Source organism: Camelus bactrianus, chromosome 6, assembly GCF_048773025.1.
Source record: "Camelus bactrianus isolate YW-2024 breed Bactrian camel chromosome 6, ASM4877302v1, whole genome shotgun sequence".
Taxonomy (NCBI): Eukaryota; Metazoa; Chordata; class Mammalia; order Artiodactyla; family Camelidae; genus Camelus; species Camelus bactrianus.
Genome location: NC_133544.1, coordinates 2865382 through 2877737, shown reverse-complemented (window position 1 = coordinate 2877737; position 12356 = coordinate 2865382). Strand labels below are relative to the sequence as shown.

Below are 12356 nucleotides of genomic sequence, written 5' to 3'. Positions count from 1 at the left end.
CTAATTACATACGAAGAGCGCGTTGTTTGGGGGGAGTTTTGGGGGGTGGGGCAGATACAGACCTCCAGGGGAGTCACATACTCTCCCATCCCCCTATACAGCTATAAAAGCAGCCCCTGGGCCGGCGGGTAGTTACTCTCCAGGGCAGGGATGTCTTGGGCTGGGTGGACCTCTCCCTCATCGGGTGCCTGGGGTCGAGTTGCGGAGGCAGGGCAGGGAACAGATCCGGAAAAGTGGCTCTTGCCTGAGAGGAAGTTGACCCTCCTCCCCTAGCAAAGGCTTAGGATGAAAATAGCGTCTTCCTCTTTACCCTTCCTGGACCCCAGCCCATTTCTAGAAGTCTTCCTTCCCATCTTTTAAGTGCTCCCCTCCCCCCGGGACAATTCGGCCCCTTCGCAGCTCTCTAAAAGGCCATCAGGGATGGCAGGGACCTCACGCCCCGACTCCGCGTCCGGGCAAGGGCCACTCGGGACCCTCCCCTCCGGCCTTGCAGGCGCGGCGCGCCCCGCAACCCGGGCAACTGCGGTGACTTCCAACCTCCCCCCACCCAATTAGCAGAAAGCCCCACCAAACCCCAGGGCTTCCGCACCGCTTCCTTTCCCTCCAGGGGAGACCGTCACCTGGGAGCCCTGTCCTCTACACTAGGACTCCCCTGGCGCCCATTCATCCCCAAACCCCTTGGGAAAGGTGGGGGCGCAATTAGTTTCTTCCAATTAGTTTCCCTTCTTTGTATAGAACCCATTCAAACTGTGAGATGTAATCCTCCGCGCGAGGGGGAAAGTAGTCCCGACCTCGCATTCAATTTCTGTTCTCGTGTCGCGTATATTTTTCTTTTCGAAACCTATGGGACTCTCAGTGGAGCCCTTCGGAGAATGTGGAGGCAGAGGCCGCGAGGGGTGCGCGCAGGTGAAGGGGGGCCGGCAGAAGGAGGGGGCGGGGAGGGCAGTTAACTCCTCGCTATTGCCTAGAGAAATGGATCATGGGGCGTAGAGAGATTGCAAACCTCAAACCACGTACAGCGGGCGATACGCGTCAACCGAACCTGACCAACGGAAGCCCGGAGCCTCCCCCTCCCCGCTCTCCCTCGGACTGACGGGTGCTTGGAGCCAACCCGGCTGCCGCTCGCCGTCCAAATCCCGCAGGAGCCAATGGGAGCGCGCGGAGGGCGGAGCCACCCCACGTCGGGTTGGGCTGCGCGCGGCTTCCCCCCGCTCGCCCAGGCCCCGCCCCCTCCCCTCCCGCTCGATGCTCCCGGAGTAGTTAGTGCCAGTGAAGTGCGGGCGGCGATGAGAGCGAAAGTTGCGCTCGGCTCGGCGCTGGGGGCTTGAAGCGGCTCCGAGCTCCGCCCGCCAGGATCGCCCCAGCCCCAACTCGCGCGCGCGGGCTCCGGCCGCGCCCGCCCGGCCCCGCGCCCGCCCGCACACCCTCCCCCGGCCCGGCGCCCCCTCCTCAGGAGCCGCGGGTCCCCGCCACTTTCGCCCGGCCCCGGCCCCCGCCGATGCCGGCCATGGTGGAGAAGGGCCCCGAGGTCTCAGGGAAGCGGCGAGGGAGGAACAACGCGGCCAGCGCGGCCGCCTCGGCCGCCGCCGCCGCCGCTTCGGCCGCCGCCGCCTCGGCCGCCTCCGCCGCCGCCGCCTCCTCGGCCGCCGCCCCCGCCTCGGCCGCCGCCGCCTCCGCCTCAGCCGCCGCCGCCCCCAATAATGGGCAGAATAAAAGTTTGGCGGCGGCGGCGCCCAATGGCAATAGCAGCAGCAACTCCTGGGAGGAAGGCAGCTCGGGCTCGTCCAGCGACGAGGAGCACGGTAGGTGGCAGCCTCCCCGCGCCGCCCCCGCGCCCGCCGCCCTGCGCGCCCGCTGACTGACCGCCGTGCTCTGCTTCCCTGCAGGTGGCGGCGGCATGCGGGTCGGACCCCAGTACCAGGCGGTGGTGCCCGACTTCGACCCCGGTGAGTAGCGCCCCGGCCGGCCGGCGGCCCGAGGGGGCGGAGAGCCGTCGGACAACTTTCTTTTTGTGTGTGTGGGTCCTGCGGTCCGCGGGGAGAGCGAGGAGAGGACGCACACCTCGTTCGTGAGCGTGTCCGCAGACGTGCCATTGCTCCAGGGAAGGCCCCGTCGCCCCCGGCCCCTGCGCCCCGCGGCGTGGTGCGGCCATACCTGGCCCGGGGCTCCGGCGTTCCCACGTCCGCACGAGCCGTGCCGGCCTGGGGTCGGGGTGGCCGGGCCGGAGAGTGAGCGTCCTCGGACCCGCGTCTCCCCTCCTGAAGGTTGCCCCCCATGCCCTTCCTCCTCGGCCGGCCCCGGACTCCCCTCCCATCCCGAGAGCGTTAGAATGACGAGCCCCCGAAACCAGTTAATAAAAGAAGTGTGCTTCCCAGAGGGCGCCCTGCCCGGCGAAGAGAGGCTTGCTGGTGGCAGTTTGGTTTTAGGACCTATTTGTAAATGTGCTTGTATCTCTTTCTTTCTTTCTTTTTTTTCTTTTTTCTTTCTTTTCCTTTGAAGGAAGGAGTTGTGAAAGAACAGAACCTTCAGAGGGTTTAGCCTAATGATTTCCACCTCCAAGAAATTCCTACGTCCTAGAATGGAACATTTGCTACCCTCGTTGCTATTCTGTGTGGAAGCAAATTTAAAGTGCCAGAAAAATCCAATCAGACAAAGGAATTCGTCAGTGAGATTCTAGCCTGTATCTGTATAAGATCTATACAATCTCTTTAAAGATTGTTGGCGTGGAAAATGAGAGGACGTGCATGGGTTTTATTTCAGAAATAAAATTCAAAAGAGAGTCTTGTAGAACTGGAGTTAACAGTCCTGGTCGGAGGGCTTTAGAGCTGGTGGTTCTCTGTGTAGATTGTATACTAGTTTATTTGAGAAAATAAACGCATAAATGCCTTTTCTTGGAAACATGACAGCAGAAAATTGCAAGGATCTAGTCCTTAAAAAGGGCAAGTGCTCTTAAGCTGTTATTAAAGTAGGAAACTGGGTGTTCTTTGAAGTGAAAATACATAGGGATCCCTGAGTGAGCTCTTAGGCACTCCGGAAATAAATGACCTTTCCCATATTTGCAGTCAAGATTTTGGTCTGTTGATTTAAATCTCTTAAAGTATATGTAGTCAATCATCCAGGTTTGTCTACCACCAAGTTCCCTTTACATTTAATGTTAGTTTTTTTTGATAGTTTCCCCTTCCCCCACATCTTCCTTTTTTGGTAGTCACTTCTCGTTTGTAAGAGTAACAGAATGGACCAGGCAATTCTTCTCTTCTATGCAAGCCTTCTCCATTCCTTCGTTGGCCACCAGGGGAAGCATACTGTTTTTTGGTTACAGTTGACCCTATCTTCATTTTGTAGGTCAAGTCCATCTTTGTTTTAAAGCACAGGACACAAAGCAGACCTTCTCACCAAGTTTCCCCCATATATTGAAAAAAATCAATTTGTAAAAATTCTTTTAGTAAGTTGGTCAGTTTTGGATACACTTTGGTTGTATTCGTTTTGAACGCGTTATTTAAATATGTTGCACGTGATTAAGGAAAAAGGGCATATTTGATGGCAACAGCAAGAATTAGATTTCTCACGTTCTTCTAAATATTGATGTCTAGCTCTGCATTGTTAGTACTGAGCCTCATTTCTTTGGAGTTGTTCTCTTTGAAACAGCAAATGTAATAAGATCATATTTTGAGCTGTCCTTGCAGTTTTGATGGAATAGGTGCAAGCGTAAATTTGCTAGCGACTCTCCTTTCTGAAAAGTAAAACACTGTAAATATTTTGTGCATAGTCTTAACTGCCAGTGGAGTGGGTCCTGGTGTTAACATTTCCTATTTTGTGTTTGTTTTAATCGAGAAAGGAATCTAACTGGTATGAAATAATTTCAAACCCTGTTTTGCCAATCTGAGCAGGGGACACATTCCTAGATAAGGCTGGAAATTGTGGGACTTTACTGTTTCCTACTGATTTATTTTTTTAGGTGTGTTCTCGTTTAACTTAAAATCAAAGGGAAGGGGAGACTTCTATTTTGGAATAGAAATGATACACCATATTTGTTTCATGGCAAAATAAAGTTTTTTTAGACTTTAGACTTAAGACAGGTTCTTTTCATAAGCACAAGTTAGGAGTAAAGTGGAACTGAGATTGTGACTGTTACTGCTTTTTCTTTCTGCTTGCCTGAGTTCTGAATACATCTTTATTTTTTTTAACCAGAATTTGAGCAGACAGGTGAATGTGGAAACTCATCAAGAAGCCACTTTTTTTAAACTGTCTCTGTAAAGACGTATGAGTGGAAGAAATTGATTTGAATTTTTTTAGTCATATTTTATTCATAAAATACGAGTATACCAGCTTGACCCTCCGTAGAGCTTTAAAAGCAAATGGTTAAAACTAGAAGCACCTGATATTCCCTGTACTGTCTAAGGAAGATTCATTTCTGTCACCCTCACAGATAGTGGGTGCAGCAGATAGAGCACTGTAGTCCCAAAATGCTGATTCAGTTCTTAAAATCTAATTAAGACCTAGACTAGATCAGTGGACTGGCGCAACTTTAGGTAAAATAGCATCTCTGTTTATGATGACGGAAACAGTTCAATCAATTAGATTTCAAAGCAGAGACCAGAATGCAGTCCTCCACCTTTAACTTAGATTTTGTCCTCGTGTGGTGTCCAGACTGTCTTTCCATAGCCAAGGGCATAGCATCCGCTGTGTTGTCTGTTTCCTTTAGAGTTTAGTAATCAGAGAATAAAGTAAGAGGGAGGAATGCTTATTCTAGCCTACCTCTGATCAGTCTGGTTAGTTATTTCCTACACCTGCCAAGCATACTTTATTTTGAAACAAGTAATGTTTTTCTGTACAAAAATGTGAACGTTTCCATGATCCTACCAATGAGCATGTGGAGGAAGAAGCTGTAGTCCATGTATTTCGTTGGTCATTTGTTTAGTCCTTTTCTTTGTTGTCTTCTAGCTAGAGGAACATAGTCACACGATTTTAAGGTTGACTCAAGTTTTTTGTTTTCTGAAGCATGTTTTGTTATTGTTAACTTCTGTCCAAGTTGGTTTTCAGCGTCACAGTTCACTAAGGTTAAAATGAAGACTGTTGTCAAAGAGGAGATGTTAATGGTAAATATTTTGGAGGTAATGGTCCTTTAAACAGATAACCTTTATTGGGAACTTTGAACCCAGTATATTTAATCAGATTTGAAAATTTGTGGTTGTCATTGGCTCAGCTGTCACTTCAGAGTTGACTTTTGTTAATAAAATGTGTTATGCTTTAATGTGGAATAGTTTTCCTGAACAGGTGTCTTGACCTGCTTTTCATATCTTTTTACTGGTTGTTCTGTATTCCTCTCTGAACACATGATTTTCTATGCTTTAGTTTCATTGTAAAAATCAATTTTATTGGTATCCTAAAATTCATTAAGTTATGGGGAATGATTTGTCATTTAGGACATACTTTGAGGCAGTGCTAACCCAAATGAGAGGTCAGGATAATAGTAAATCCTGTGAGTGGTCAGCTGGGTTCAGTGGAGTGGTGGGAGACACCTAAAACTTGTCAGGATATTGATACCCTGTCTCTGGGATTAAGAGTGTAATTTAAGGGGAGGAGGGCATAGCTCAGGTGGTAGAGTGCATGCTTAACATGCGTGAGGTCTTGGGTTCAATTCCCAGCCCCTCTATTATAAATAAATAAATAAATACATAAATAAACTTAATCCCCCCCCCCCCCAAAAGAAGGGTGTGATTTAGGGCAGAGCATGTCATTTTATCTCAGGAGCCTCAGTTTCCTCCCTCATGAATCAGGGTTCTTTTCATCACGTATGGCCTGTGATTATGTCAGGTATAGTCATCTTTAATTTCAGGTTTCTTTCAGAAGCAGGATAGAGTAGACAGTGAGAGCTTGGGCTGTGGGAATCATCAGACCTGATTTCAGATCTTGGCAGTGCCTCTTGACTACCCTGTGTTGCTCCTGGGCACGTCACTTCATTTTTGCCTTCTTATGTGAAATAGAGGCAATGCAACTCCTCCCTCAAGAGAAGGAATGAACTGAGCTAATACAGGTAAAATGGCCAGCACAGGGTGAGTGCTAAGTAAACATTTTTTGCTATCTTATTCTAATGATCATTTGTGGAACTGAAGTTGCCAAGTAGTGGTCCCTGCATGGCCTTCCTTTGTGCACTGGGAAGACTGGATTGTGAGGAAGCCATAGATTTGAGTGAGAATCATACACTGAGATATTTGAAGATGATTGATTTTAAGTTCCATGTACCCGCTACAATTTAGGTAAATACCCTTTCCTGGAAGAATGAACTAGCCCAGAACATTTATATAGCAGAAAAGTACACTTGAGATCCAGAGAGAATAGTTAAACCTGACTAGGAAGTTTCTAGATAGTACAAAAGGGACCTTGACTCCATCCCTGGGCCAGGGGAAGTGCACGTTAACTGGATTCTGAGTTAGGGAATTTTTTGCTCCACACTTTCAAGTTCTTGTCTTTGGGATTTAATGCTTTCGTGTGAGATTCTTCCTTCTGCCACAGCATTCCCTTCCATGGATGATGACTGTGACTCAAAGGTTAGCTGGTTGAGGCTGAGCAGAGCAGAGCTGTTTTAAGAAGCAGTGTTAAAGGTCATTTGTACTGAAGAAGTTTAGGTTTACTCTTAGGAAGCCATTTTCCTTGGTGGTATAAAATTCTATGGGGCAATTTAGTTGAAAAAAATCTTCCTAGTCTTTGGAGATGACACATCAAAGTTCTGTCCAAGTTACTATAGTCTCCTCCAGCGTATTTGACTTTTAATATTTTACTCCCTGCTACATAGATTGTTGTAATTAATTTATAATTTAGCTCTCCTTTTCTTCTTAGCCTTTCTTTAGAAGTTCTGTGCATAATGTGAAAGTAAGAAAAATGGCTCTATTTGTCTCCTTGCTCTAATGGAAAACAGTAATCTTTGCTAAGGAGTGTGTGTTAAGTTGGTGTTTATATTTAAAATAGAGAACTTTACTTTCTGCAAAGGGCGGGCGTCTTCTGTAGCAGCACAGGAAAAGTCTGAATAAGGTAGGAATTGGGATTGAATGCTGATTCAGTGATTTGGACTGAGTTAATACCTACAGCTTTAAATAGCAATTGTGGAAAATATTTGTGACCTTAGAAATAAGAGGTAATAGTTGTAATTATATAATTGCTTCTGTTTTGTATTCTGGAAGTTTTATTAATCTAACCTCTGGTTGAGTTTTATGTTACCTGTTGTTGATTTTTTGGGGTTTTTTTTGGGGGGGTAACTAGGTTTCTTTATGTATTTTTAAATTAATATTTTATTTGTTAGTGGAGGTCCTGGGGATTGAACCCAGGACCTTGTGCATGCTGAGCACGTGCTCTACCACTGAGCTACACCCTCCTCCTTGTTGTTGATTTTATAGAATATTTTAAAGTTTGTGTAAGGATGTGAAAACTAATATATGTATGTTCATGTATGACTGAAGCATTATTCTGTACACCAGAAATTGATACAACATTGTAAACTGACTATACTTCAATAAAAATATATACCAAATAAATAAATAAATAAATAGTTGGTGTAAGGTGACAAAAAGTGTTTTGCTGAAATGTTTGAGAGAAATAAATATTTTTAAATGACATTAAAATGTAATTTATTACTCCTTCACAGCAGCCAGCACCCTCTCTGACCCCACCTGCCCATCATTCCCAATAAAACACTAGTGGTGACAGGCGGAAAGAAAGTCACTTAAATGAAATGTTGAGAGTAAACCCTAAAACTATCTTTTTCAAATTAGTCAAATTTCTTATAGATGTGCATCTTAGTAAAAACTGCATAGTAGACATAATTCTTTGAAATTTCTGGATTTTCTCTCCCTCAAAGTAATGAGAGAATAAATTGCAGTGTCCATCCAGTTCAACCTTTTTGTGTTCTAGACGAGGAAAGTAAGATAGAGTGGCTTGTGTTTGTCTTTCAGTATCTAATCATTAAGAGAATTTCCAGGTAGACTTGAGGCCTATGAAGCCAAACTTTGAACGCCTATTATTTCAGATGTTTTAGAGTCTTGTTACTTGGTGTGACAATGAAGAGCAGTAGTATGTGTGCATAATTTCAGAACCAGAAGAAAGAGTTAAATGTCTAAAATTGAAGTGACTAGATAGTTTGAATATCTTTGCAAATTATCATAAGGTAGGATAATTTGAATGTATTCACAAATTATCGTAAGGTAGGATAGAATTGTAAAGATAGGATTATTTAAAAAAGACATTCAAGTAGGAAAGGAAGTAATACCTACAGTTGTATACCCACCAGTGTGATGAAACACTGTTGATACTACGACATATTTGCTTCGGGTGTAGCGATCCACTCCTGCCTTCACTAATTGAAAATTGATTTATGTTATTCCTGTGGTAGATAGTTTGCATCCTCTGAGAAGCAGATGGCAGGATGAAACTAGGTGTGCAAGAGTTTCATTAGGGTAAATGCCTGTGAAGGGTAGAGTGGAGAGGGGGAGGATGAGGTGGCAGAGCCTTCAGCCTGGATGCAGGTGTGACACTTGTGAAGGAAAACAGGGAAGGATGATTGATGAAGGCTCCAGAAGCCTAGGATTGCAGTGCAGCTTGGATGATGTCTCAGCCAGAGCGCAGGCTGTTGGCTGGAGTACGTTGGGCAGAAACGGCCCTACTCTAGGGTGTCTGCTGTGTCCACTCACTGGCCTGGCATTGGTGTGAGCACTGCAGTGGCTCTCGAAGGTGCTGGGCAGCTGGGCCTGTCAGCTAATTAGTTGCACTCCTTGAAGGGAGGTCTGAGTGGCATACTCTCAAGGCCGTCAGAATTCTGTAGCATGTTTCTGCACTTAAGTATGATAAACGGTAGGCTTTTGTTACTGTCAAAGTCTTTTTGTAAATGGAATTATTTGTGCATATTCATTTGCTTTGATGTTTTCCTGCAAGTACGTTGACACTGACAGAGCACACTAGTTCCTTTTCTTGACCCAGTTTTCAGTATGGTGTCAGATTTACTGACTTCTCAATGCTATCGTTTTATGGTTTATGTTGGCATTTTTCTTATTATTGGTGAGGTTGAGTGCGTTTTTATGGTTTTTTTTTTTTTTTTTTTTTGCTACTCAGGTTCCTCCTGTGAATATGTCTTTTACTATTTTTCTGTAGGGTGTTGGTCTTTTTCTCATTGATTTGTGTGAGTTCTTTATATATTTGGATACCAATCATTTGTTAGGGCTGCATATAGAGTTTTTTGTTTTCTCTCTAGTATAGGGGGTTGACTGAGTTCCTTTTAGCAGGAAGGAATAAAAATAGATCCCTGGTATGGTATATTTCTGCTCAAAGACTGGCCTTGGTACATAGCTCCTGTAATGTTTGTCACCAGGACTCCTGGTTTCTAACGTGAATGTCACTGAGAATGGACACATCTTTTTTTTTAGTTATGTTTCAACTTTATTCAGCTCATTTGGTGTACTATTAACCAGTTGACCTAAACTGTAGTGCCAGATGACTTGTAAACCTCTGACTTAATTTCTGTCCATCATGTTGTTATAACAACATACTAGTTAGAGGTTAAAGTTACAACCTCAGTTCCTGTAGTGGTCAGCTGTGGACTAAAACCAAATTCAGCTGTCTATGGATTTGTCACTGTAGTGAGGGAGAGGGCAAGCATATGGACGGGGAGGTGCAGCTTTTCATCACTCACGGAAAACCTTCGAAGGAATGATCTGTCATTGCCACGTTAGTGTAGTGCTTGCTGCATGCCAAACTTGCTTGAACACTTTGTGTTTACTAATAATTTAGCACAGCAACCACAACAATTATATCAGATAGTTAAAGTTGTTATTCCCATTTTCCGTACAGAGGTACCAAGAGGCTTATTGTTACAGTTCAGTAACCGTACAGTTACAGTACAGTTCAGTATAGTAACCTGCCCAGGGTAATCCTTTCTAAGATGCTGTAAGTTGTCAGATACACAATTATTGTATATATCACTAAGGAAAAAACATCAAGATACCATTATTTGTAAGTTACAGTCACATTTCAATCTAGTGTATTTCAGGGAGAGTCAGCCAGAAATCCTCTTTAAGAAAATACTCTTAGGAGCAGTGCTTTATTAAATCAACTGATTAGTTGTTTCCATGTGGTCCCAAGTGTTGTGGACTTTCATGTTTAGGATTGCCAGAGCGTGCTTTGTGTCCAGTTACATTCCTCCTCTTCCTGGCAATGAAAACACAAATGAAATGGGAGGTATCTGGCTTGGTTGACTGGGACAAATTGGAATGAGTTGGTTTACTCCTACAGGTGTGTTGAAATAATCATCTTCAGAGCTTAAAATACAATTTTTTTTTGAGGGGATCAATTTCTTGCGATTGAATAATTTAAGGTTACAAAAGACTGTGTTATGTTGCCTACCCTTTAGTTTAACAGATAGAGTATAACATTTAAATATCCACCCCCGCAGTATGTTTTTCTACAGGTTTACATTGGACTTGAGCTGTGGAGTGAATTTAAGAACTGTGTCTTGAATAAAATATGAAATGAGACACAAATTAAAATATCCAAGAGAGTATTTTTAAAAACCCTTGGTTTCACCTGTTATCTGGTTAGTATTGTTCAGCAACTGGTCTTCCTCCCTTGTGTATTATTCCCATCCTTCCTCCCCCATCAAAAAAACAAAAAACAGACTAACCCTGCCCACCCAAGAAACCCAAGTATATATTTGTTGGTGTTATTAGTGAATTTTGTTCAGTTTTTCAAAGACCAGAGTATACTTAAATTGTAAGCCTTATTCTGATTGACTTAGATGTGAGGTTTGCTATGTTTGGTTTGATCATAGTGTAGTTTAACTAGGGATTATTTTTGTCTGCCCAGAACCCCAAGACTTGCTCCAGTACTTCCACCGAGGAAACTTAGGTGAGTCCTTGCTCCTGAAGTTTGGCTGTGGTCCTCATCCTTCTTCAGCAGTTTCATCTAGTAACCAAGTTATACTACCTGGTGGCTTTATTTATGTCTGAAAAGGTTAATTAAATTTTGGGGGTTAATTTCACTTTATTCACTTGAACTTAGGGTATTTTTGTGCCATTGTACACACATACACACTCTCACTGAAGATTATAGATCCTGCTTTACTGGCCTGGAGACTTCTGGGCTTGGGGCTTACTCTGCTTTCAGACTGAGCATGGGTACAGGGAGATCCGGATAGTAAGAAGAATAGCTTAAGTACTTAGCTAGCCGGTCTTTTGAGTAAGGACCATGAAGTCTTCTGGGAGCTCATGGTGTCATGTGCTTCTGCTTTCTTTGAGGGTGGTAGCATGCTTCAAGCTACCAGTTTGGTTTAAATATCTTAAAGTTTATCCTCTGCTAACTTGACACAGCTGAACACGGTTCTGGGTGTAATAAGAACATGTGCTTGCATTGGCTGACTTTCCTTGAATAGGCATTTTGTAATGAACGTTTGATAGCTAAGCACCAAGTTCAGTTATTTAAGAAACAGAAACTCAATGAAAAATGAGCTTTAAAATTGCATTTAAAAGCTGGTTTTTCTCTGTTTTCTGTGCCTTTTTAATAATGAATTTGTCTGAATTAGAGATCGTGGATACATTCTTAAAATTTTTTTATTACGTGAAATTTGTATAACATAAAATTAACCAGTTTAAAGTGAATAATTCAGTGGCATTTAGTTCATTTACAATGATGTGCAGCTGCCACCCACTTCGTCTGGTTACAAGATGTTTTCATCACCACAGAGACATCTCACATCCATGAAGCAGTTACTTCCCATTTCCCACTTCCCCCGTCCCTCACACATTGCTGAAGGCAGTTTGTGGATGGCACTGGGGGGTGCATTGTGGTGGTGGATGAGGAGTTGAAGAAACCAGGAAGATGTTTAGATGAAATGATCCTTTGACCTAAGCTTTAAAAATACAGTTTTTTCAGCATTTATGATTTGATGGTGTTTTTTAGCTTAAAAATCAACATTATATAATATTGTAAGCTGTAAATACTTAAAAATTACTTTGAAAATCCTAATCTTAAAAATTTTAATCTCAATTTTCTTTTTAATTGTTTTGAGCTGTCCAATAATGTAGCCACTAGGTATCTGTAACTTAAATTTTATTTAAAAAACTTTAAATTTATTAAAATAAAATAATTAAAAATTCAGTCTGTCACACTAGCCACATTTCTGATGCTCAGTAGTTCTGTGTAGCTACTGGCTACTATATTGGACTGTGCAGAATAGAACATTTCCATTATCCCAGAAAGTTCTGTCAGACAGCACTGATCTGGAGGTTCTGATGAATTGAAAGCTTCATTTTAAAAAATTTTTGTTTTTGTTGTTGGGGGTAATTAGGTTTGTTTGTTTGTTTATTTATTTATTTATT

At 43.4% G+C, this 12356-nt stretch overlaps 1 protein-coding gene across 1 annotated transcript in view; it reads left to right on the top strand.

The window, feature by feature from the left end:
• The first annotated feature begins 1232 nt into the window (after positions 1–1232).
• The window catches only part of RCOR1 (REST corepressor 1), a 106808-nt gene continuing 95684 nt past the window's right edge, over positions 1233–12356 (top strand). Inside the window, exons 1-2 of the mRNA XM_074364984.1 lie at positions 1233–1802; positions 1887–1946. Of these exons, the coding sequence (XP_074221085.1) occupies positions 1499–1802; positions 1887–1946 (364 nt within the window). The 5' untranslated portion in view covers positions 1233–1498. The remainder of the gene's footprint in view (positions 1803–1886; positions 1947–12356) is intronic.